The sequence below is a fragment of the Anoplopoma fimbria genome, chromosome 12, assembly GCF_027596085.1.
Source record: "Anoplopoma fimbria isolate UVic2021 breed Golden Eagle Sablefish chromosome 12, Afim_UVic_2022, whole genome shotgun sequence".
NCBI classification, from domain to species: Eukaryota; Metazoa; Chordata; class Actinopteri; order Perciformes; family Anoplopomatidae; genus Anoplopoma; species Anoplopoma fimbria.
Genome location: NC_072460.1, coordinates 14744732 through 14768893, shown reverse-complemented (window position 1 = coordinate 14768893; position 24162 = coordinate 14744732). Strand labels below are relative to the sequence as shown.

Here is a 24162-nt window from a genome sequence, read left to right as displayed (position 1 = left end):
AAAGAGTGTGTGAATTTCTTGTAATGACCTTAAGTAGTATTTTGGTAAGAAACAATTTAAATCCCATATTAGCGCTATCCACCACATCTGTGTGTAAGCAGCCAGGGTTCTCTGTCCAAAGGGAATTCATAATTAATTTCATATCTTGGTACTTATTTCTTCAGAGCCTCTCTAGACTCAAAACCTAATTTTGAAGTGAGACTAAAAATCAGGTAAGTAATGTCAGGTAAGACTGAACTTTCCTGCTCCTACCTGACCTTTCAGTTTTTCTTCCCAAAGCTTCTGTAAGGTGTATATAAAATACTGTTAGCTCTGATTGTTATGTGGCCACCAGGTTGCTTCATAACTATATGTAACTGTTTGATGTCAAGATTTAAATCTAATTGTCTGCCAGAACTAGTTTTCTGGAAGTGTATTGGTAGTTTGGTTTTACTGCAAGACAATCAAAAATAAGATAGAAAATGGTTAAAGGGTTATTTGTAGATACATTATTGATTTTTTCACCTTCCACCACTTCCTATTGATTTTATTTTGTTCCAATTCTTGCTGCTTGATACAAATTCTGAGGTCTAGACATTGTTGCAATAAACTGCTAAGCAAATGCTGACAGTGTATGGGAATATTTTATCTTTATCTCTCATAAAAGATCTCTTTCTTCTGAAACAGATTCTTCCTTTCAAAGCAGCTTTCCAGATGCTTGTCAAGGTCAATGTTTTTATAGGTAGCACTCTATCTCTTTGTATGGGAACCTGTTTGAAGGCTTTTCTCTGATATTATAGACAAAGGTACCTTGAGATGCTTTGTGTCTGGAGTTGACGACCAGTATGTGTGTTGTATTTGTGCATTATACATTGGACAGTGAAGGCCAACTCTAGAATAAGTTGCTTAAAAATCCCATCCTCGCATCACTGGCCTTGCCTGGCACTGGACAGTGAGGATACTCTGGATACACAGACACACAAAGTTAGGGCAAATATTTTTTGCCAGTTGTAAGATATGCAAATTGGCCAATCAACAAGCATGTGGCAACCTCTCCGTACTCTATGGTAATACCCCAGACAGGGGAATATGAGAACAAATGAGAGAGAGAAAAAGAGAAAGATTAAATATTTCTCCCCCTTACTTGCTCCAGACTGGGGCTACATTTTCAGTCAACATCAGTGGCAATTGACTGTTTGTCTCCAACCTCCAAGGAAGGATTTCATTGGCTGCAGAGGGCATGGGAGACTACTCTCTTCCTTCCTATTTACAGTACATGAGCAGTGCGGGTAAAAGAGCAAGGGAGGAAAATCGCAGCAGATTACCGTGCCAATTTCACATGGACGCCGAAGAGCTCTGGAAAGGATAGATAAGGAAATTCCTATCAAACCGCTGCCAGCCAAATATGTATCCAGTAGCAAAAAAAAAACACGCAAACATTTTATAATAAACCCCCGAATAGTGATGGAGGAGGTTTCACCCTACAGCGTGGAAGTGGTATTTTTAGCACAGCTGGTGATAATTACCATCTATTCACCATGTTCTGCAGTAAAAGGCACTTTTAGAAATGCCACCATGAGAGCTGTACAGATACAGACAGAAACACACACACCTACACAGGTGTACACATACAGTCCTCACAAAATTGTACATGCATATTCATTGTCATATTAATGCATGACATGTGAATTGCAACAAAATAAAATCGACAGCAGTTTGTGAACGCAGCTAAAGAATGTTCAAGCATTTAATTTTATGCTTGAGCAATTCAAACAGTAAGCAATGAAAAATGAATAGATGCAACATAATTTGCCTAGCGGTGCTAAAAAAAACACCTTAACTAAGGATAAATACACACACACACATATAGACTGAGACACCGAGGCACACACAAACACACTAACATGCGCACGCTAACATGGATGCTGAACAATTGCCAGGCTAAGACAATCCGTTATTATTACTACGATGGCCGAGCTGGTGAAGCAGGGATTAATCTGTGGCGGATGTCGGAACATGATGCAGAACCTCTTACATTTATTTTGCCAGGGACTATCAAGAACTTTCTATCCATTTCCATTTCCGTTTCCTGATGCAAGGAGTCTACCATTCAGTTATTTCCCATTGATGTTACTTGTTAATCGCTTAAATAAGCAAAACTTTTGACCCTAAGCAAGCCCAACTCCCTTCAGTGGATCAGCAGGGTGGTGATAACAGCAGCACAGGTGGCCAAAATGATTAGGGAGAGAATGGATGGAGAGGATGAGAGCATACTCAGTAGGAGCATTTGTTTGGTAAAAATTTAAAAGCTAAACATATGTTTTTTCTTACCAGTTGTGAATGTTTGAGGGGTTATTTGTAGTGTGACCAGTACAGTACAGTAATATGATGAAGACAAAACTGACAATGAGGTTATGATGTGGATGAGAGGTTTTTTCTATATTTTCTTCATATTATACTAAGGACTCCCTGTTAAAAAACAATGCCTTTGCGAAGTGTGCTTAAATGAGTTTGGCTAATGAAAACCTGTACTATACAGTAAGGTCCTATAGGCAATGGGCTCTGTGGTTTGATTTTGTTCCCTGACTTGTTTTGCTCTCTGTACCCCACCAACCACCTCTGTATTAGGAGTCTTCCTGGTTTTGAAATTAAGCTCTGTAATGAAGTTACACTGCATCATACACCAACTGCATCCGCCATTACATTAATCTCTGATTAGATTAGATTCTATTACTGTGGTCACACACCATGCCAACAAGCATCTGGCAGGTACATGTAATTGTAATTATCATCATCAATTTTTGTCCTCCTTATCTTTTCCTCCCTCTTCCAACTTCCTTATCCCACATTTTTGGTATACTAAATATATAAAACAGGTATGTTGATAAAAATATCTTGTATGGAGGTATTTTGGCTTGAGAATGGCTTCTCTCTCTGTCCTGGATATTGTGAGACCCTACAGTATAGGCTCTCTATCAGCCATTATCAGCTCTGGAGCTGTGTCATTAAAGCTGAAACAAAGAGACTCTCACTTTGCTGGGCTCATCTCATCTTCACTGCCAAGTAACTACTGGAGTAAAGCACAGCTGTGAGCCCACACAATGTCACTGCCCCTAAAGCAGCATATGAAAACACAAACACACAGACAAATGTCCACAAATGACACACACATGCAGATGCAAAAGCACATGTCCACCAGAATGTGTATCACAAACACAAGTACATATCTATGGAAGTAGTTTTGTTTACATGCAACAACATCAACACACACACACAAGTGCAGATAAAGTAAGATGCATCAAACTATGCAGTACACTCCTCCTTTATAATACATGTACAGGGAACTATATATATTCGTCTACTCCACTTGCATGGGTAGTTGCAACAGGCAAAATCTCAGAATTTGCTTTTCACTGAGCAACCCGTTGTTATATTGTAGTGTGTGTTATGTTGAATGAGTGTCTGGACGACAGAGAGAGTCTACACTCAGCCCAACAATAGCTGGAAGTCTCCTTATAAACATATACACACACAAAAAGTAATCTTGTGATAAAATGTAGCAATTCCCTTTGCAGGCTGATATCCTGGTGTGGCTGTTGCTTCAGCTGGTGATATACATGTTCAATAATGGTGTTCAGACCCAGAGTGTACTTGTTGCAATCAGCTGTGGGTGATTGTGAAGGTGACGCAAACACGATTGGTAGACACAAGAAAGGGAGGCTGACATTGCACACATTCTTAAAATATATATTTTTGTTACTATGCAGTGTGGTCTATAGTCGGATATTTTTTATTTACTTTTCTGTGCAAAATTGTCTTGACAGAAGCACTTGCTGATTCTTATGATCTTAAACTCTGTTAGGAACAGCAGCTTATTTTTTCATACATCAAACACACAACAGCTGCAGAAAATGTCAATAGATTATTTCAATCTGATGTTGCGTTATCTATAAGCCTGAAGCTTTTTTTAATCACCTTCTAAACAATTAATTCATTATTAAAATAGTTGCTGATTTATTTTCAGTCGATTAACTGTTCTAGTTATCTAGGTTAGATAACAAAAATGATGCACAATCCATACAAAAAAGGCACACTTATGCCAAGTCTTGCTCCTCTTTAAAGCATTGTTAAGTGGTACAGTGTTTCCTTTAAAACACGGATGAGGAAATTAAGCAGCAAATGGAGAATCAAACAGGTTACAGAATAAGGAAAGGAAACGGGTACTATGAAAGGAACATTCAGAGCTGGACAGGTGCTTAAATTTAGCAATTGATCCATCTTAATGGCCCATGACAGCAGAAAACCACAGGGCATTCTCTATAATGTCTTAAAGAGCTGTCAGAGTAAACACATACTCACCGCCACAGGCAGAAACTCTGGCACACATAACACTCACGCCACACACTTTATAAGTAGTTTAGCAGCAAATGCTCCCAAGTCGGCTTAGCATCACATTTCCTTTTTAACACTCAAGTTTCTTCTGTTGCTCCTCCTACTTTAATAAACTCTGTTCTGAGATGTGCATGATGCACGGCAAACTCAGGGCGAAAGTGAGAGTGCACTGTTTCCCTCTGTTTGGCTCACACACTCACTCTCTCTCTCTCTCACACACACATAAACGCACACGAACACACACACACACACACACACACACACACACAAAAACTACAAAGCTGCACTCTAAAAATTAAAGCTGCTCAAATGGATTTGAGGCAGAACCATGAGAGCGGAGGCTGGGTTTGGGGTGTGTATGCTGATATGATTAGCAAAATGCATTTGCCCAAGTCTGCAGAAATGAGGGTGGAACTCCTGGGGAGAAGTTTAAAATTTAGCTGAATTTTTGTGTAGGAAAATAACAGTGATATAATACCATAATAATTTGTGGTTTATGATTCAGACTCAATGTGTGGGTCAATGAGTAAATTCTGGATTAATTGTTTCACCTCTGACAAAATATGTAAGATGCTCCGCAAATACAATTTAATCTTTATAAAATATTATTATACATCTGTAGGTGCAATCATTATGCCTTAACTGAACGGTACTGAGACTCAGGATTCGGACTACAATACCCCTAACATCATCTCATGGGGTAGAGTGCAGTCAAACATGACCTGACAGAGTGAGCTAATGTACAAACTCTTGTTAACACTGGTACATAAATACTATTCCATTCAGTATTTAGAGATAAATAAAAATGACTGTTTAGGGGTAAATCTGTTTGTGGCACCAATCCTCAAACTTTTTTTGGCACAAACTGAAAATTAACATCAACTGATGAACAAAGCGTTGATCACAGAGCGGTAAATGTTTGAGCTGTGTTAAACATTAAAGAGAGGGTTTTTGTTAGCATCCGTGCAAAAAGTATCCACCGCCTTCCAATACTTTGTACCATATAAAATCCAGATGCTAATAGATAATTCTACACGCTGAGCTAACAGGGAGGCTTCTTTCTTAGCATAAAAAAACACTTTACTTTGCGATTAGTGCCGTTCATGGCATAAAAAAACCTACTCTTGATCTCCTCATGAGCTCTAATCCACTCTGATTTGTTTTCTACCCCCTGCATGTGTGCACATCTCACTGAAGACGTTGCTCAGAAACCTGTCTATTAAGTCTGTTTGCTAGAACTGGCTCATTGTAACATCTCATTGTCTAGGATTTTGTTCAGTTACGACAGAATGTAAAATCATCAACAAGATGGACACATAAATCCACAGTAAGTGATCCCTAACAGATGTTGAAGAGAAAGGTGGATTCTTTCCCTTGTTCAATTAAAAAAAAAACTGAAAAATGTTCTTTGTATGCATGTTTGTTTGACAGAATGATTACAGAGAGATGTTGAGAAACACAAGCTTTTAAAAGAGAAAAGACTGTTGAGCCTAGTAAAGCGAAACAGACTGCAGAACAAGATTCCTAATGCCTTTTCCCCCTGCCTCTCCTCGGTAGTGTTTACAGAGGCCCTTGTCATTCGCTGAACCTTTTCTCTCACTGGGGTCCAATCACAGAAGCAATGGCCTCTGAAGGATAAATTATTTTCAGCATGATTTAATTAATGAGCTTACAAGAACAGGGAATGAACATCTTGATTGTAATAATGTGTGTGTGTTGTCAGAATAAACTGTAGCCCGCACACAATCACATACCTGTAGGTCTGGATCCTCCTCGTGCTGCAGGTGGGCTTCCTCTGCCGCTTCCACCAGTCTCTACAAGAGTGGAAGAGGAAAAAAACCTCTTAGTATAAAAGTGAATTGATTAGTGGGTCAAATAATAACAGGCTGCGAAGCAGCCCCTACAGAAAGTAGCTTTATGACTGGCTTTATAAGTACCCCTTAGATCTAGAGCAACACAGCAAGTCCTCAAGACAGACAAACACACATACACATACGCACACATAAATATACAGATAGAGGACAGACATTTGGCCAGCTCTGAAAAGAGCCTATTTTCCTAAAGGGTCCAGCAGTAGAGGTAATGACTGCCTCGGGTTCTTTGGACACCATCGCAACAAACTCCATCACCAGTTCATGCTGTTTAACACATGCACTCTCTTTTTCTCTCTCTCATGCACTCAACGACATGAAATAAACTCGCTCTATCATCACCCTCTTGCTGCTATCGTCCGCTTTGTCCATTTGAGTGAACATTTTGCACTCTTACTCTCTCTCTCTCTCTCTCTAACAGGAACCATCATCTTTTGAAAAATCTTTTTGTCAAAAGCAGGCAATCACGGTCATCATTCTCAAATGAAAAATGATGAGGGAGAAATGTAAGTTTGTAGCATAAAGTTGTCATTGCTTTAAGACTTGCATTTATTGTGCAGTGGAAAACAGGAGAGAGAAGTATTGCAGCATAATATAATCCTTTTTCTAACAGTTTATGGATGGTTTTGGGAGAACAATGTGTTATTCAAAACATAAAAATAACTCAATAACCAATGCATCCAAACAAATAAATGATTGCATGTTATGAGTGCAACACTAAGTGTGTGTTGTGTAAATGTGACTGAAAGTTAATATATGGGCTTCAGTTAGTGATACTTTTACTTGTTATTTAAATAATAATCTAATTGTTTAGCATGCAAATTATTTTTAAAATGTCAGAAAATAATTTTGTATTTTTGGTAAAAATAATTACCAAAAAACGAATTTCCAGAGGCCGTTGGACATCTTCATATATCGATTGTCAAACTAACCCTTCACATTTATATAAAACAGCAAAAAAGAGCAGCATTCCTGAAAAGACAGAGCCTGTGTTTGTTCCACTTGTTGATTATTTTCTCTTTCAGGTTTTATCTTCATTATACAATACAGGATAGCACAATGACATGCAGCTGTTGTCCCCTCCATGTCGCTTTTTCTAATTGATTAATCATTTCATATGGAATATGTGTGCATATGTGGAAGATTGGTTTTCACAATCTGTACATATTCCACACAGCAACATAAAAGTTACACAACAGATCAAATATACACTTGGTCGCATAAACTGTATACATACACATTCAAGCCCATGCCTGCATCCTAACCTACAGTTGTAAGAACCTTAACCATATGCATTCAGTCTTGAGCTTTCCAAACAGCGTCAACAAGGCAGTTTGTTCAGGGAGAAAGCTCCACTCAAAGCAAGCTCTTGTCCATTTTTAAGTCCTGTATTTAACACCAGAAAGTCAATTGCTATTGTGAGTGCCACAGGCGTGTTACGGCTCTGTCGATCATGTTTGAAAGATTGAGGGGAGGTCATGTTTTTGCAAAACGACAGGAGATGAGGTGTAATAGAGAGTTCTCATAGAGCGTTTGCATATATGACATGGAGTCCTTGCTGGGATCGTTTATGGACAGCAGTGGGGTAATCAAACTAAGTTTATTGTATATAATGAGTCATTGATTTGAAGCACTTGACCTCTTCAACTGTCTTGCTGTGGATGGAAGTGGGTGTTGGCTCCATTTGGTGGCTAATGAGATGCACTGTGGTTAGCCCGTTGTAGTCTACTTAAGTGGAGGACTAATTTGATGCAGGTGGCGCACAGCAGCTATGGTTTTTCGTTGTAAGGAGGGGTAAAGGTGGCTTTGTTATAGTTTTAAAAAGTGGATTGGCATATCCGCCTTTCATTTTTGTTCAATTTTTGCCGGAATTTACACCAGGGCTGTATGCTTATGACTGAACAAAACAAACGGTGTGTCATCAGTGGGGTCGTGTCCACTGTTGTTTTATGTGTCAGAGACTAGTTCTTTTGTTTTGTCACTATTTAGCTTGAGGTAGTTTTTTGGGCATCATTGTGTGAATTGGGAAATTGAGTGTTGTAAGGCTGTAACAGAGTTATTGTCACTGAGTGGTCAAAGTATGACACTTTATATAGCGAGTATGTGAAGTAAAAATGTGGTGATGGGGGCTGATACAGTCATTTGTATAAGGAACTGAGGACACAGCCTTGAGGGTTAATGTAACTGTGCCAGTGCCTCATGTCTATGGTCTATGGGGAATTTGTACCCAATAAAAAAAGTCTAGGGTATTAATGACTGGCATATAGCAGAAATAAAAACAGGCCGAAGGTGAAGGACCTGGTGGAAGGTTTTTGGTCCCTGAGTTACAGCTTCAGGCATCTCACATACACACACAAGCACTTCTTTCAACTTCCATCTGTGATGTGCATGGTGTGTTCTATTAGCAAGTAATTTCTCTCATTCACAGCTGGTCCTGGTGTCTATGAGTTTTGGTAATGCACTTCCATTTCGGATTTCCATTCAAATAGCTTTACCCCGTAAAACTACTGCAATCAGCCGGCTTATATCAGCCATGTGTGAGTCTGTGTGTGCGTGTTGTGCTGCTGCTGCTGCTGTGTGTGCAGGCAGGCTGTTTTGGGAAGTGGACACTGTAATCTAGAGCCTGGCCAATCATTTTCTTCACCATAGCAACACACCTGGCCATTGCATATTGTTGCATATCAATCTGTGCTTGGTTCTGTTCGGCTATAAATTTATGAATACATTCTGCTTCCTTCCTGGTCTGATTGGCTGAGAGAGAAAAACAAGATGACAGAGTGAATGCCTCTGTGTCCTCTCGGGCCTGGACTTCTTTGGATCTTTTTTAGAATCACAAACTCTCATGCCTATGTGAGAGCATGGGTGCATCCGGGCATTGAAAGGCACCACAAAAAACCTCAGGCAGGTGCATCTAATGGAAATCCAAAACAAAGCATGCTCGAGGAACAAACAAAGATAAGGACGCTGGAATAAAGGGAGGATGAGAGAGAAATGAGAGCATTCTCTAAAGGTCTGGGCGCTTAGCCTCACACTCCCAGCGAAATGTCAGACGCTGCCTGTGAAGCTGTTGTCGATAGAATCACATTTCGAGCCTTTGTGAGTGGGTGACGGTGTGGGTGTGGGTGTGGGTGTGTGTGTGTGTGGGTGTGGGTGTGTGTTTGCGTGTGCTTGAGTGTTAGTGTTTTTCTCAACTGACACGTGTTAAGATATTAGCCCTTTGAACAATTCTGTCATGCAGCCACTTTTGCAAATGTCAATCAGTGAGTGAGAGAGAAAGTATTTTAATGTGTGTGATGGAATCTGATTGAATTTGATGCATGTACATGTGTGTGTTTATATAAAAATGGACGACATGACAGCTCCCCAACAATTAAGTCAAAACATCTTGCAAGATGTCAAGATGGTTTCTGTCATTTTAAGTAGTTTTTATCACATTGATGTATGTTTCTTTAGTAGACTTTTTTTCTAATAAGTTTGGTTTTAATAAGAAATTTCATGCTATAAAAGAGTGTGACCTCATGATTGACAGCTGCTCCGAATGAAGAAGTGGCATAGCTGGAGGCTCGGGAATTAACTTTAACTTTCCATGATATAGATCTTTAAATATAAAGATCCTTATATATAGTATTTTGTTCATACAGTCACAGACTGTGTTGCAAGCTAGCTAACAACATTTCCTCTGACTTATTAAGGTTCGCAGCACTGTTGGACCTTTACGTGTGTTCAAATCCTGCAATGGAAATGTAAGTAAGGAGACACGCAGATGACTTTTCTGAAAGACAAATCACAGGTCTCTGTAATAGAACATGCCTCCATTTGACCATGAATGTGTTCATAGAGGTATTGTGGTTAACCTCACTTCTTTTGAATAAATATGCAATTGTTAGGCGGTCTGAAAAAATGCCTCGTCATAAAATGAGTAAATTCCCTCTGGTGTGACTAAAAAAGTGAGTCAATTAATATGCCATATGTGAACATAGGAGAAACAACTGGCTTTAATGATTACTCAACATTACATCATCATCATACATAGTCACAGATAATTTCATCTTTATTGAACACTTGATTCCCACTTGTGAATAATCTCTTCTGGCTTGTAATTCATGTAGTGTTACTTACCATGCAGGATGATGGGAGTTAAAGCTCTAGGGTAAAAATAACTTGCATAGTAGGAGGGAGTTTTTAAATCGGAAAAACAGATTAGAGATAAGTAGGTACTGCTCACTCCTGTGAATTTCAATTCCAGCATATCACCAGGATGAAAACTCCACGTGGTCTGTGTGTGTACGTTGTGTCACTGTGGGCATACGCGAATGTGTGCGCGGTCTGTCTGCATGTGTTTTTGTGTGTCTCGCATATATTCAAATGAGCCTGCCATGTCTTTTTGTCAATAGGTGGTCCTGCCAAAGTGTATGATGCAGTTTCAAAGAGAGAGGAAATTACTTTTTTCTCAAGTCATTCTGTCGAGGCGAGGGCTTGGTACGAGATGACAGCAATAATTAAACTGGCACAGTCAGAGAGGCAGGCCCTCTTGTCTCCCTGAAAACACGCTCACACACAACGTCCACATTCACAAGCCTTCACTGCAGCTGACAGGGTAAAAGCTGAACGCACAGCGCTAACAAGACCTGCTGTGGTGACTGGATTAGATTTGTTAGCGCTAGAAGAAAAGTCTGGCATCTCTACCTGATTACAGATCCCTGATGCATTTCTGCTGGTCTCTCTTCACAACACAAACCTGATTAGACCAGACCTGACTGATCTGGTCCGGGTCAGTCTCCTCTTAATTTCCTCAGGCTCATTTTATTTGCTGAATTGTTTTAAGCCTGAATCATACCACAGAAAACAATGTGTTGTGAACTATTTCATATGAATATCTAGCCCCCTGTTGCTTTTCAAGCACTTTCTATGATCCTTTGGAGCTGTCAGGTTGGCTAAGATAATGCATATTAACAGAAAAAAGGATGCATATGAAGAGGAAATTAGCATCAAGATTTTGATCAGATTTTGATCAGATTTTGATCAGATTTTGTCCTGACCCATCTGACTTCCCCCAGTTCCTTAATAGTGTAAGTTGAAGCAATGTCTCGATTAAACACAATTTCCTTTCCTATTCTATAATTTTTCATTCCGCCTCCTTCCAACCACCCAGTCATTTCTCTGACATTTGGACTCATCTACCCCCTTTCATTATCTGACATCCTGTGATTATGATCTGCCTGACAAAGGCTTCAGCTTGTTTACACTTTCAAAAGTTCATAAATGATCCCCCTCATTAAGCTGTCAACTTGATTGGCTTATTGTTCTCGTGCCGTACTTGCTGTGTGGTGTCCTGACGGTTGAAGCCACTGACCTTAACAAATGTCCATCCATTATGAATGCAACACTAAAGTCGTGATAGTTAGCGAAAGCTGTCATACAGCTGAGCTATGCTAACGGCTGCTGCCAGCGAAGCAAAGGAGGAGGGGGGGACTGGGGGTCGCATACATTATTGACTGGAAGTGTAAGTCTTGGACTTTTTTTAGAGCAGTACATTAAGCCTTGCCTCAACCCATTCCCTCCACCAGGAGGAGGGGAGAGCAGTGGCCTGAATCTGAATGTTATCCCGAGGTAGCCAAGAACAAGACCACAGTCAACTCCAGCTCTAACTCGCATTAAAAACGCTCCCAGAGGTGCTGTGTGCTGTTGGTTCAGCATGCATTTGTACTTTGGTTTCTTTTTCCATGTATTCATCTTTTTGAGTTATAATTTGATGAGAACATCTGAACATGTTGCACCATAGAGCAGGGTTGCTATTTAGTACACAACTTACCAAAAGCTACCCAAATAAATCTAGATGAGCTACATTTATCAGCTCTGTTTTCATTGGTTGATAGTAAGTCGACACCTTTTCTCACATTTAAATGTGTTTGTACCCTTAAAAATAGCTATATTAATGCACTTGAATAATTTAGCATGCTTCTGCTTGGTCAGGTGTATAGCTGTTTCTAGGTTGTGAGAGGAAATGCTAACTAAGCCTTGGCCCACTGGATCAGTGCATGTCCTGTGGGTCTTGGTTCTGCCAGAGGTCTGATCCGTCGAGGCCTGAGCTGGGCTGAGTTGGATTGGCTCAGGTCAGCCCATCAATAGCACTAGGGACAGCAATTAATATCGTCAAAGCAGCCATGGAAGAGTTGCAGCATCATCAAAATGGAAAAGTGCTCTTTGACACTTTGCTTCCTCTGTTTTGCACATTTAGATTGGGTACCAGCCAAGAACACAGATCTTCGGGGACAGACAGACACAAAGGGAAAGACCGAGAGAGGAAGGGGATTAGTGTGGGATTTTTGAAACACCAAGTCCCAATAATCAATACTTGACAAGTTCTCAGCAGTTCTGCTGACTGTCCCATTCTCCTCTCTCACACATTTACTCGTTCTTCACACTTTCTTCACTTTCATTTTATGTCTATGTAGTAGTAGTATTTTGTTGTTGCGCTATATGTATTGAATAACAGTAAATTCCCGCAGCTACTAAAGTAGACACTGTTATTTTGAAGGGGGGGTCGGCGAGTACTGGCGGAAGTGGAGTGGGAGTTTTATTTTGGCAATGACATTACCCGCGCTTCCATGGGTGGGGCCTTGGACTCCCTTGGGAAGGCGATGAGCAAACAGCCACTTCATCCAGACATTGTTTTGTTTCCACAATTGCAGGTATATGCTGGAGGTCAGTGTGGAAGACAAACTCTGAAAAGCCTGTTATCGGTTTAGCTGTTGCTGGACAGACAATAAAAACAATTGTAAAGATGTATTTGAAGTGTGTCTTGAAAATACATTCACAACGCAGAAGTAAAGACACTACAAATTGGTGCCGTGACCCGTCGACTGGTCAGCTGGAGCTGACCACCTTCGTTGCTGCAGTGTAAACCATCGGTGAGGTTGGCAGTTCGTCACCGGAGCAATCTGGGATTGATCATCACCCTACTGTGTCTGCTGCCGGATGGTCGGGTATCGTCGACCGGTTTGTGGGAGCTGACTGCAGTGGTGCGCTGATTCACCGGTTTGCAGAGAGGACTCTAGTTTCAGTGTTTCAAGAGACTCAATTCCTTCTAGTGGATCAGACAGACTAATAGTCCATTCCGGTTGTGTTATAAGTGTGAGTACTCTGTCATTTCAATTTCTGATTTTTTTTTCTTTCTTGTGTTAGAGGTTTTACTGTGATTCTGGGGTGTGGGAAAGTATGGAGTCAATTACTGTACAGAAAGTTGAGGATGAGGGAAATCTGGGGGTGGGAAGAGGCAGAGGTGTTTTGATGCATACGCCTCTATTAAGGTCGACACCAAAGAACCCAGCTGTGTCACGATCCAGCCATTCTGCTGTTGAAGGGTCCAGACATGTGAGGCTCAGTGATAATGCAGACGGACCTCCACCATTCCCCCAGAAATTTCTTCTGTTGATTTTTCACCTCAGAGGATGACTGATTCTGGTATAGAGGCATCTTCCAGTCAGTTAGCTGACTTGATCAGGTCAATTGGAATACAGATTGGAGAATCTATCAAAGCTAGTTTGCGACAAAGTGTCAATCCAGAACAAACGCCTGGTGTGGCGTCCAACCAGCCTCAACATGTCCTTCACCCTGATCAATGTGGCACTACAGTCATTGATGCTTCTAAGCTAAATTTGGTTTTGCGTTCGGAAGCTACAGTCCCGCCTTATTTCAGAGGGGATAGCTCTGATAAGTATTCAGTATCTGAGTGGGAGGGGCTGATGCGGAACTATTCAGCAAAGCAAGGACACAGTGGGTCTGACTGTATAGAGGAAGTCATGAATAGATTATTGGGCAAGGCTAGGGATGTCACTAAAGTTTGGCTTCGAAGCAATCCTAATGTCACCGATGTCAATGTGGTCTATAGTGTGCTCAGACGCCATTGTGGAGAGATTGTCCATTCTGACTTGCCTCTGGCTGATTTATACGCAGTGCAGCCTCTTGCTGGGGAAAACCCCTTGGACTACTGGATCAGACTTAATAAAGCGGCTGAGGCGACAGAACAGTGTTTAGTCAGTAAAGGTGAGCCTGTTACCGACCTGAGCCGCCATGCAGTTATTATGTTTGTTCGATATTGCCCTGATAAGGAACTGGCCTTGATCTTTAAAACAAAGTCTCCACGTGAATGGTGTGCCCATGAGGTACAGGATCACTTGGATAATTACCATAAAGTACAAGTGGATTGTAGGACTCAAACATTATCTCAGAAAGAGGTTGCAGTGACGCTCTGTCCAGAGGGTGGGGGCAGTGCTGCACATGTGGGTGGGGCTTCTTCATCAGGGTTTCAGACCTTGTCTGGCCGTGCTCTCTCTGGTGATGACAACCATACAATGGACAGAGTTTTGAGTTTATTGGAGAGAACTGTGTCTAGCAATGCTCAAGTGGCTCGCAATCTGCCGCAGGATAAGATGCGTAGGTACACTCATGACTGTAAAGTTTGCGGCAGTTCTGATCACAGCACTAGCACACATTGCAGGATGGACAGATTATGTTTCAGATGCTACTCGCCTGGGCATGTCGGTGCTAATTGTACTCAGTCGGTCCCCATGCAGTCTGCAAATCCAAACCAGGTTTCTCACAGGTCGGAAAACTAGATAGCTCTTCTTTGGCGGAGGGCAAGGTGGAGCTAAATGGGGTTCCCTCCAGTGATGATGATAATCAGTCAGTGTTTTCTGCTGCTTGTGAGTCAGCTCCAGTAGACAGTACAGTAATTTTTCAGAACACAATGCGAGTTGGTAGAAGTGATAGTTTATTTTTCACTACTGTGTTGGCAGGTGACAGTGTGGAGATTAGGGGGATGTTGGATAGTGGGTCGATGGCCACTTCCCTGCGTGCAGATATTGTGCCAAAGTTGAGGGATGCAGGGGTGGTGAGTGGTGATCCGATATCCTCTGCAGACATTGTCCTGATTAGTTGCGGCGGGAAACAGACAGAACCAGTTGGTATTTGTGAAATGAAACTCAAAATTTTTGACTTTGACTATCTTGTCCCAGTTTTGATCGTTGATGGACAGGTGGATGAACTGATAGTTGGCACAAATCTCCTTAAGCCAATCATACGGAGATTTAAGTCTAATGAGGCTTATTGGCGCATTTTGGGTAAACCTGATTCAGCTCAAACACAGGAGACAAGCGACTTTATTCGGTTTCTAGCCAATTTGGAAAGATGGAGGGGAGACGAAATTCCGGACAAGGTGGGAACGGTTAAACTGAAAAAAGCCATGACACTCGAACCCATGAGTCAACACGTTGTGTGGGGCCGCTTGCCTCCTGGGAACACGCTTTCAGCTGGTAGTACTGTCGTTGTGGAACCCAGTTCATCACGCTGTGTACCTCGAAACATACTGATTGGCAGAGTTGTGTCTCCCTTGTGGGGAGATGGTTGGGTTCCGGTGAAAATGATCAATCCAACCACAAACAAAATCACGCTGCGAAGAAATGCAAAAGTAGCCGATGTGTTTCCATGTATTGCATTGGAGGACTTTGAGGATGGCTCAGAACAGAGAGTTCATCAGAATGTCAGGAAGGTCGATGATGGGAGCTGTAATGGCAGTTTAACAGCGCGTAGTTCCGTTAATGGCAGTGTGGCAAGTGGGAGCTCTAAGCTTGGGGACATGGGACTTGAGGCGTTGTCTGTCGAAGACTGTGATGTGTCCCCGGTTTGGAAGGAGAAACTGATTGATTTGATCGTGAAATATGAAGGTGTGTTTTCAAGGCATAATTTGGATTGTGGAAAGGCTACTGGTTTTTGTCACCGCATCCGGTTGACAGATGATAGACCTTTCCGGTTGCCGTATCGGAGACTCTCCCCGGCTCATTACCAGAAGTTGAGAGAGACACTGGATGACATGGAAGAGCGAGATATAATCAAGAAATCCAATAGTGAGTACGCTTCTCCTTTGGTACTCTGTTGGAAGAAAAATGGACAGCTGAGGTTATGCACAGATTTTCGCTGGCTGAACGCTCGCACAGTCAAAGATGCACATCCATTGCCTCATCAGGCAGACGTTTTGGCGGCTCTGGGGGGTAATGCATTTTTCAGTACAATAGACCTGACATCTGGCTACTACAATGTGCCACTACATGAAGACGACAAGAAGTACACTGCTTTCTCATCACCTCTTGGGTTGCATGAGTATAATCGTATGCCACAGGGACTGTGTAACAGTCCAGCTACTTTTATGAGAATGATGCTAACTATTTTCGGTGATCAAAACTTCCTCTCCTTGCTCTGTTACCTCGATGATGTGTTAGTATTTGGCAGGACGGAGCAAGAGAGCCTTGAGAGACTTGAGTTAGTTTTCAAGCGGTTGCGGGAGCATAATCTGAAGCTTTCTCCAGCAAAGTGCAAGTTTCTGCAGAGATCTGTGAAGTTTTTGGGACACATGGTTTCCCGGGAAGGGATCGGCACCGATTCTGACAAGGTGAAGGCTATTGTTAATTTGAGCGAGTCTGATATTCTGGAGAGCGATGGTGCCACACCTTCTGTTGAAAAGATTCGTTCATTCCTTGGCATGGTCGTGTACTACCAACATTTCATTGAGAACTGTTCTGTGATTGCTAAGCCGCTTTTCCAGCTCTTTTCGGGGACAAAGCAGCCAAGAAAGGCACGTGGTAAAAAGCGCCGAAATGTGGTGCGAAGGCTCACTCCCGACGATTGGACCTCAGAGTGTAAGATGGCTTTTGAGGCTTTGAAGCGTGCTTTAGTTGATCAGGCTTTGTTGGCACACCCTGACTTCGCTAAACCCTTCATTCTGTCTGTCGATGCTTCCACCAGCGGATTGGGGGCTGTGCTTTCGCAGGTTCAGGACGGTTGTGATACGGCTAGGCCTATTGCATTCGCTAGTAAGTCATTGACTCATGCTCAGTCTAAGTACCCAGCTCACAGACTCGAGTTCCTTGCCATGAAATGGGCCATCCACGATAAGTTCAGTCATTGGTTGCAGGGGCATAAATTTACTGTGTGGACGGACAACAATCCTTTGAAGTACATTCTGACTAAACCGAAACTGGATGCCTGTGAACATAGGTGGGTGGCTAAACTGGCTCCGTTTGATTTTGACATTCAGTACATTCCTGGTCCAAAGAACACAGTGGCGGATGCTTTGAGCAGGGAGCCTTTTGTGAGACGTGGGGTGATGCATAGGTTGATAAGAACTCCTTATGAGGTGTTGGTGAGAGAGGCAGATGGAATTTCCTTGCCTCAAGTACAGGATATGTTTCGATATTCTTGTGAGCAACCAGGAACGGGGAGACAGACTTCGGCTGTCCCAAACTCGTCTGGAGTCTGTGGGGGTGAGATGGTTGCTGCGGGTAGGATATCAGTAGATGACGTGTCTGCTGTTTTGGATGTGCATCGTCATTGGCACGAGGGTGCTTCACTGAGAGCCGTCTCTCATGTCCAGCATTTGCAGCAGATGGCATCAGTGGATCAGAACCATCAGTGGATCAGAACCCGTCACCGTTTTCACTCATGAAGAACTGCAGGAGATGCAGTCTCAGGATTCCACGTTGAGCAGAGTGAAGTTCTTTATAGACAGAGGCTGCCGTCCGTCGCGCAGGGAAAGAGTTCACGAGTCTGAGGAAATTAATAAAACATTGAAGCAGTGGGATAAACTCACAAACCGGCTAGGTGTTCTGTACCGTGTCTCTAAACATCCAGTGAGCAAAAATAAAGTTTTCCAGTATGTTGTTCCAGTTTCTCTGAGAAGCCGAGTGTTGAAAGGTGTACATGATGACGCTGGTCATCAGGGGCAGCAGCGCACTTTGTGGCTTGCTAGGCAACGTTTCTATTGGAATACTATGGCTGATGACGTTAGATCACATGTGATGCAGTGTAAGAGGTGTGTGTTGAGCAAGGCTCCAGAGCCTGAAGCCAGAGCGCCACTTGTGTCCATAGTCACTACTGCACCGTTGGAGTTGGTGTGTGTGGATTTTTGGTCAGCTGAAGACACGAGCAACAAGTCTGTTGATGTGTTGGTGGTTACTGATCACTTTACCAGGATGGCTTGTGCCTATCCTTGTCCAAACCAAACCGCCAAGACAGTCGCTCGTGTGCTGTGGAACAACTTCTTTTCGGTGTACGGATTTCCGGCACGCCTTCATTCAGATCAGGGGGCTGATTTTGAGAGTTCCCTCATTGCCGAGCTCTTACAACTGGCAGGTGTTGAAAAATCTCACACAACACCATACCATCCCATGGGCAACGGTCAGGCGGAACGCTTTAACCGCACTTTGGGTGCGATGATCCGAGCTTTGCCACCACGTTCAAAGTCAAAATGGCCCCAGATGCTGAAAGCGCTGACATTGGCCTATAACTGTACGGTCCATGAGACTACCGGGTTTCCACCTTTTTTTCTGATGTTTGGTCGTACTCCTCGCTTACCTGTTGATGTGATGTTTGAGAGTGTTCTTTTGGATGGAGAGACTGTGAATGTTGATGCATATGTTCAGTCTTTAATTAGGGACCTGAGGGAGGCAACCTTACTGGCTCAGAGGAACATCAGTAAGCAGCAGGCGAAACAGGCAGAGGGGTATAACAAGAAGGTGAAGGGGTTTTCTATTGAAGTAGGAGACAGGGTCCTGCTATCAAACAAAGGGGAGAGAGGTAAAAAGAAGCTGGCTGACCATTGGGAGGGGGTGGTGTATGTGGTTGTGGGTAAAAATGGGGGTCTTCACACATATAACATTCGCCATCCTGTGACAGGTCGGATTAAGACAGTTCATCGGAACTTGATCATGCCTGTTCATTTTCTACCACTACCTTCTTGGGGGGAGGGTGATAAGGAGATCAGCCTCTCTTCTTCCACTACTGGTCAGAGTCAAGATTCTGCGGGTACCTCGAGTCAGAGGGAGCCGAGTGATACTAGGACCGCTCGTTGGGTATCTGATCTTGCTGAGTCTCAGGTTGATGATAGCGAAAGTGCACGTCCAACATGTGGAGTGGATGGTGGTGTGACTACTGAGCTGCAGGCTCAGGTGGGCATGGGATCTGTTGGTTCACCTTTCAGCATACGTCAGACATCGGACAGGTCATTCAGTGTTCAGAGTATTGTGTCTGCTGTCAGTGATTCCATGCGTTCAGTTGGGACTTCATGTGGGGAGTCGGCAGGGGAAAGTGAATCTACAACTGTGTCTAGGTTAAGGGAGCAGGAGACGGCGAATTCCTTAAGAGGGGGATTTCGGACCAGGTTAGGTAGACTGGTTAGACCAGTAAACAGACTTATCCAGACGATGTCAACAAAAATTGCCAACTAAGGGATTTTTTTTATTAGGGTGAAAAATGTTTTAAAAAAGGAACATGGGATTTTGGGGGAGCATAACTTTGTGGGTGGGTTGCAGTTGTCTGTTATCTTAGGTACACATTACTGACATTGTGTTTTTCCATAGCCTTAAAATGTGTATATGGCACGTTTTCCCATGGTTGAGCGTGTGACTGATCACCTCGCGTTTATCCTGATCCTTAGTTGGATAGTTTCTTAACTGGTTTGGCTGGTTTATATGGTTAGTAAGGGAAAGGCACAGTTGTACCTGTAGACGCTGTATATAAGAAAACAAAGTTATAAATTATATCTTGTGGGTGAGAAGGGTCATGTAGTCATATAGCGCAAAACAGTGGAGGTGAATGTAGTAGTAGTATTTTGTTGTTGCGCTATATGTATTGAATAACAGTAAATTCCCGCAGCTACTAAAGTAGACACTGTTATTTTGAAGGGGGGGTCGGCGAGTACTGGCGGAAGTGGAGTGGGAGTTTTATTTTGGCAATGACATTACCCGCGCTTCCATGGGTGGGGCCTTGGACTCCCTTGGGAAGGCGATGAGCAAACAGCCACTTCATCCAGACATTGTTTTGTTTCCACAATTGCAGGTATATGCTGGAGGTCAGTGTGGAAGACAAACTCTGAAAAGCCTGTTATCGGTTTAGCTGTTGCTGGACAGACAATAAAAACAATTGTAAAGATGTATTTGAAGTGTGTCTTGAAAATACATTCACAACGCAGAAGTAAAGACACTACATCTAGACTAAACATTTTCTTCTTACATATAGATACACACACATACTTAACTAAATTGTACACTCACCTAGAGGAGCAGAGAGAAAATAGAAAGATATGAACGATTAATCCATACCCAAATTTCATTATGTACATACATGCTGTATACACTGTATGTATATGCATACTGCCTGCTCGACGGAACTTTTGACTCTTCTTTACATTAACCTTTCCCATCTTTCCAGTCTACATCCCCATGTCATCAGTCTAGAAAACAATTACATCTATCTCACTGTGATGTCTTGGTGACAAAAAAAAAAAAAAAGAAAGAGTCTGTTGCTGTCCTGACATCTACTGGCTGGCTCTGCCTCGTCATTAGTAACCATCACTCTTAACAGACACTTACTCACGGACAGACGAACACGCACAGAGACATGGCAATGATCTGAGACTGAGGGCAGCTAATAAAATTATGGAAATGAGGGGAACAGTGCTGTCAGCTCAGCGTTACAGTGTCTAATGTCAGCGAGGAAGGCAGACTGATGAAAGGGCAGGACAAGACTGCATCGCCGGACAACACCATTTAAATTCCCCATCACAACTATACTGTACAGTGCGCACAGCATGATGGGAGATTCCTGGATAAGCAGGTTTAGCTCTCATATACCATGTCAGTTTCATATAAAATTATAATATACAAACAGTTTGGGTTTTGCCATTCATTTTCGTTTTCTTTTCACTGGTGTTTCTTTCTCTGTTTGACTTCTTTTTAGCAATGGCGGCATGTGTTCAGCAATTAAATTGCAATGTTAAGCAAGTTGAGCGACTATTGAAGTGCTTTATGTTTAAAATTCTCTGTACATGTCAGCAAATGAAAAATTCAATTTCAAAGGAGATATTGCCGGCAGAGAACGTCATTTAAAGTCCTGTGTGCACCTTTTATTTTTAACGCACACCCATGCTGAGCTCCCCTGCACTACACTGGCAATCATGTTGAGGACTACAGAGGCGTAGCTGCCACAGGTAAATGATATCAGCAGGTACAGAGCGTGCACAGGCCGAATGCCATTACAGGAGAAACAGCCCTGGCGGCAAGGCATCTACTCTGCTTTGAAGTGCATTTAAACACAGCCTGCTTGACTTCAAAGAGGTTTATTACAATAGCTCCACGCCTTTCAACTTTGATAACAACATGTTCACTGTTTCGTTAAATGTCTACTGTTGCCACCATTTCGAGGAGGAGAGGGGAGGAAAGGAGAACAACTCAGAAAGTAATGAAGGTTATAGTAATTAAACAATGGCAAGCTAAGAATAAACCCATACATACCTGTGAATGCTACAAACAAGGATACGCACATACCACACCCTTCGCAAGAACATCTTTACTTTGAAACATAGTTTCATTGGCCATTTTATCTACAATAGTGGAGCTGCAACTCAGTTGGTTGAAGCAACCCAAAGACGTAACCGTTCTTGCCCAAAGTTTCATTTTCAGAGGTCTGTGTTTGCCACAAGCATGTGGAGATGATAAGAGAGAGAGAGGAAAGAAAGAAACACAATCAAACACCAAATCTAAATGCATACATTCCAACACTCTCTCTTACACACACACACACACACACACACACACACACACACACACACACACACACACACACACACACACACACAGAATATTACACACAAAACCTACATTAATTTAGCTTCTAAATATATTTCTCGACAATATCTTCTTCCTCTCTCCAAATTAAAAGTATTAACCTAACGCACAAGTATGAAATCACAAAACGACTCTCACTTCAACACATCTGTAAACAATGACATCAACTAGCATTCACACGTATGTACAGGTGAACCCTTTTACGGCAGCAGAGGCTCTCAGCAGGTGGTGGTGCGCGATAAAAAGGGCGAATCGACGTGGAGATGGGAAGATAAAAACACGTTGACTGACAGGGGAGAGCGCCTGCACGGAAATTGAATCGCTGAAGCACCACATACACTTTAGCAAAAAGCCGAGAGATGGGAAGAGGCGGAGGAGAGAGGGGGGAGACAGACAAAGGAGCGAGGGATCCTTAAGGCAGCAGCGAGACTGCTCACTAGGCCAGACAGATGAGAGTTAGGGTAATAAAAGCAGAGGGAAATTGGAGAAAGATGGAGAAAAAGATGACTTCCATTGTATGTTTGCGACTGACAGTCCATCACAAGGCCAACTGTTAGTGTTGAAAATGAGAAAGGTGGAGGTGAAGTGCAATAGATAGCAGCAGACAAAGGGTTAAATCCTCTTCTGTGTGCATGCAGTCTCTTTTTCACTCCACTTTATTCAATTTTCTTTCCTATAACATTTATTCTTCCTGTTCCTCCCACAGCTTTCATCTGTCTTTACTAAAGTGCAATTCCATCACCCCTGTGACCGGTATTCGGTCTCATCCTCTCATCAACCCCCATAACTTTTACTCCACATGCATATGAACACACACTGGCAAACCCGGCCTCACTGAGATGTACAATTATCAGGCATCCAGCGCGCGGGCAGGCGGCTTTAGAGCCATTAGCCAACGGATTCCTCATACCTCCAGGGATTTAACGCACTCTTGAGGAGATGACGCACGCAGAACACCATGTTTTTAGATTCAGTACATCTCATCTCACAGCACAGACTCAAAGTTCATCGGACAGTTGCAACAGGTTGACAAGACATGGCTCTCTGTAATGTAAAAATGACTAACGTAAATTAAATCCAGTTAATCCTGGTTTGGACAGCATAGAGCAGTGCTTGAATTAAAAAAATATATATCATTATTATTAGAAAACTGATTAAGTGCTCCATTTTCTATAACAGGAACCAGGAACAATATTCAATTAGAACCTTGCATTCATGCCAGAAATCATTGTATAAGAGCAGGAGTCATATTTTTGAAATGCCAGATGACTCATATTAGCACGAAATACTTCAGATTCACTGTCTGCTTGGTGACGACTGCTGTGCATGTGGACGGGTTGAGATGTGAATGTCTTCAAAAGGGAGTGTAACACGGTGCAACAGGCACGGTCATGTAATCCGAGCGGGCAAAGGTACCATACATAAGAATAATAACAGGCACAAGCAAAGCTAAAGCAAGGAAATGGTTTGTCACTATCTGTGCCCCTCTTTCTCTCTCCTCCCTCGCCTTCCTCTTAGCTTGTATCCTTGGACCAGACTCTCACAGGGAAATCCAATTTGTGTTAACAGCACCATGTTGTCCTGATAAGATCTATCACCTGGAGCTAGAGCTGCAGCCAGAGAGGCAGTGCACTGTGGACACATCCTGAACTGCACCTGTTACAACACTGACAAGATCACACATATCCACACATGCAGACATGCTCACACACAATTGTGTTCATGCTATGCATGTATAAATGTGACAACCGTTCTGAAAAAATCATTCAGATCTTTCATCTAAGAAAATTTCACAATAAAAAATACACTAAAATGAGAGTGAAGTAAGGCATTCGAAAAAGAAATATCAACCTCTTTCAGGGTTTATTTTATCATGTAATTATGGATTATTATGTCTGATGCACCATAATTTAATGGCATTTTAATTCAGCTTAAATAATACTTACATTATATAAAAAATGCATATTTAATGAGTAGCTCATATGTCCCAATCTGCAAGGTCACCATTGACTTTCAAATACATTGAGGTAAGTAAAAAGTACAACCCTATCCTAAAGTATTAAGTACCTAAAATGTACTAAAGCAAAGTATTTGGTCACCACAGCATTTGGTCAATACAAGATACTAACACTACAGTCTATAGAGTCCACATACACACAGCTTTGTACAAAACAAGGGATAAAGACATACAAGAATCAAAACTACACAATTTTGGTTTCAGTTTCCATCTTTGTCCTAAAGTG

The 24162-nt window shown here is 42.3% G+C and overlaps 1 protein-coding gene across 1 annotated transcript in view; it reads right to left on the bottom strand.

Annotated features, from left to right (window-relative positions):
• The window catches only part of cacna2d3a (calcium channel, voltage-dependent, alpha 2/delta subunit 3a), a 116737-nt gene that overhangs the window by 70114 nt on the left and 22461 nt on the right, over nt 1–24162 (bottom strand). Inside the window, exon 4 of the mRNA XM_054609298.1 lies at nt 6126–6185. Coding sequence (XP_054465273.1) covers nt 6126–6185 — 60 coding nt within the window. The remainder of the gene's footprint in view (nt 1–6125; nt 6186–24162) is intronic.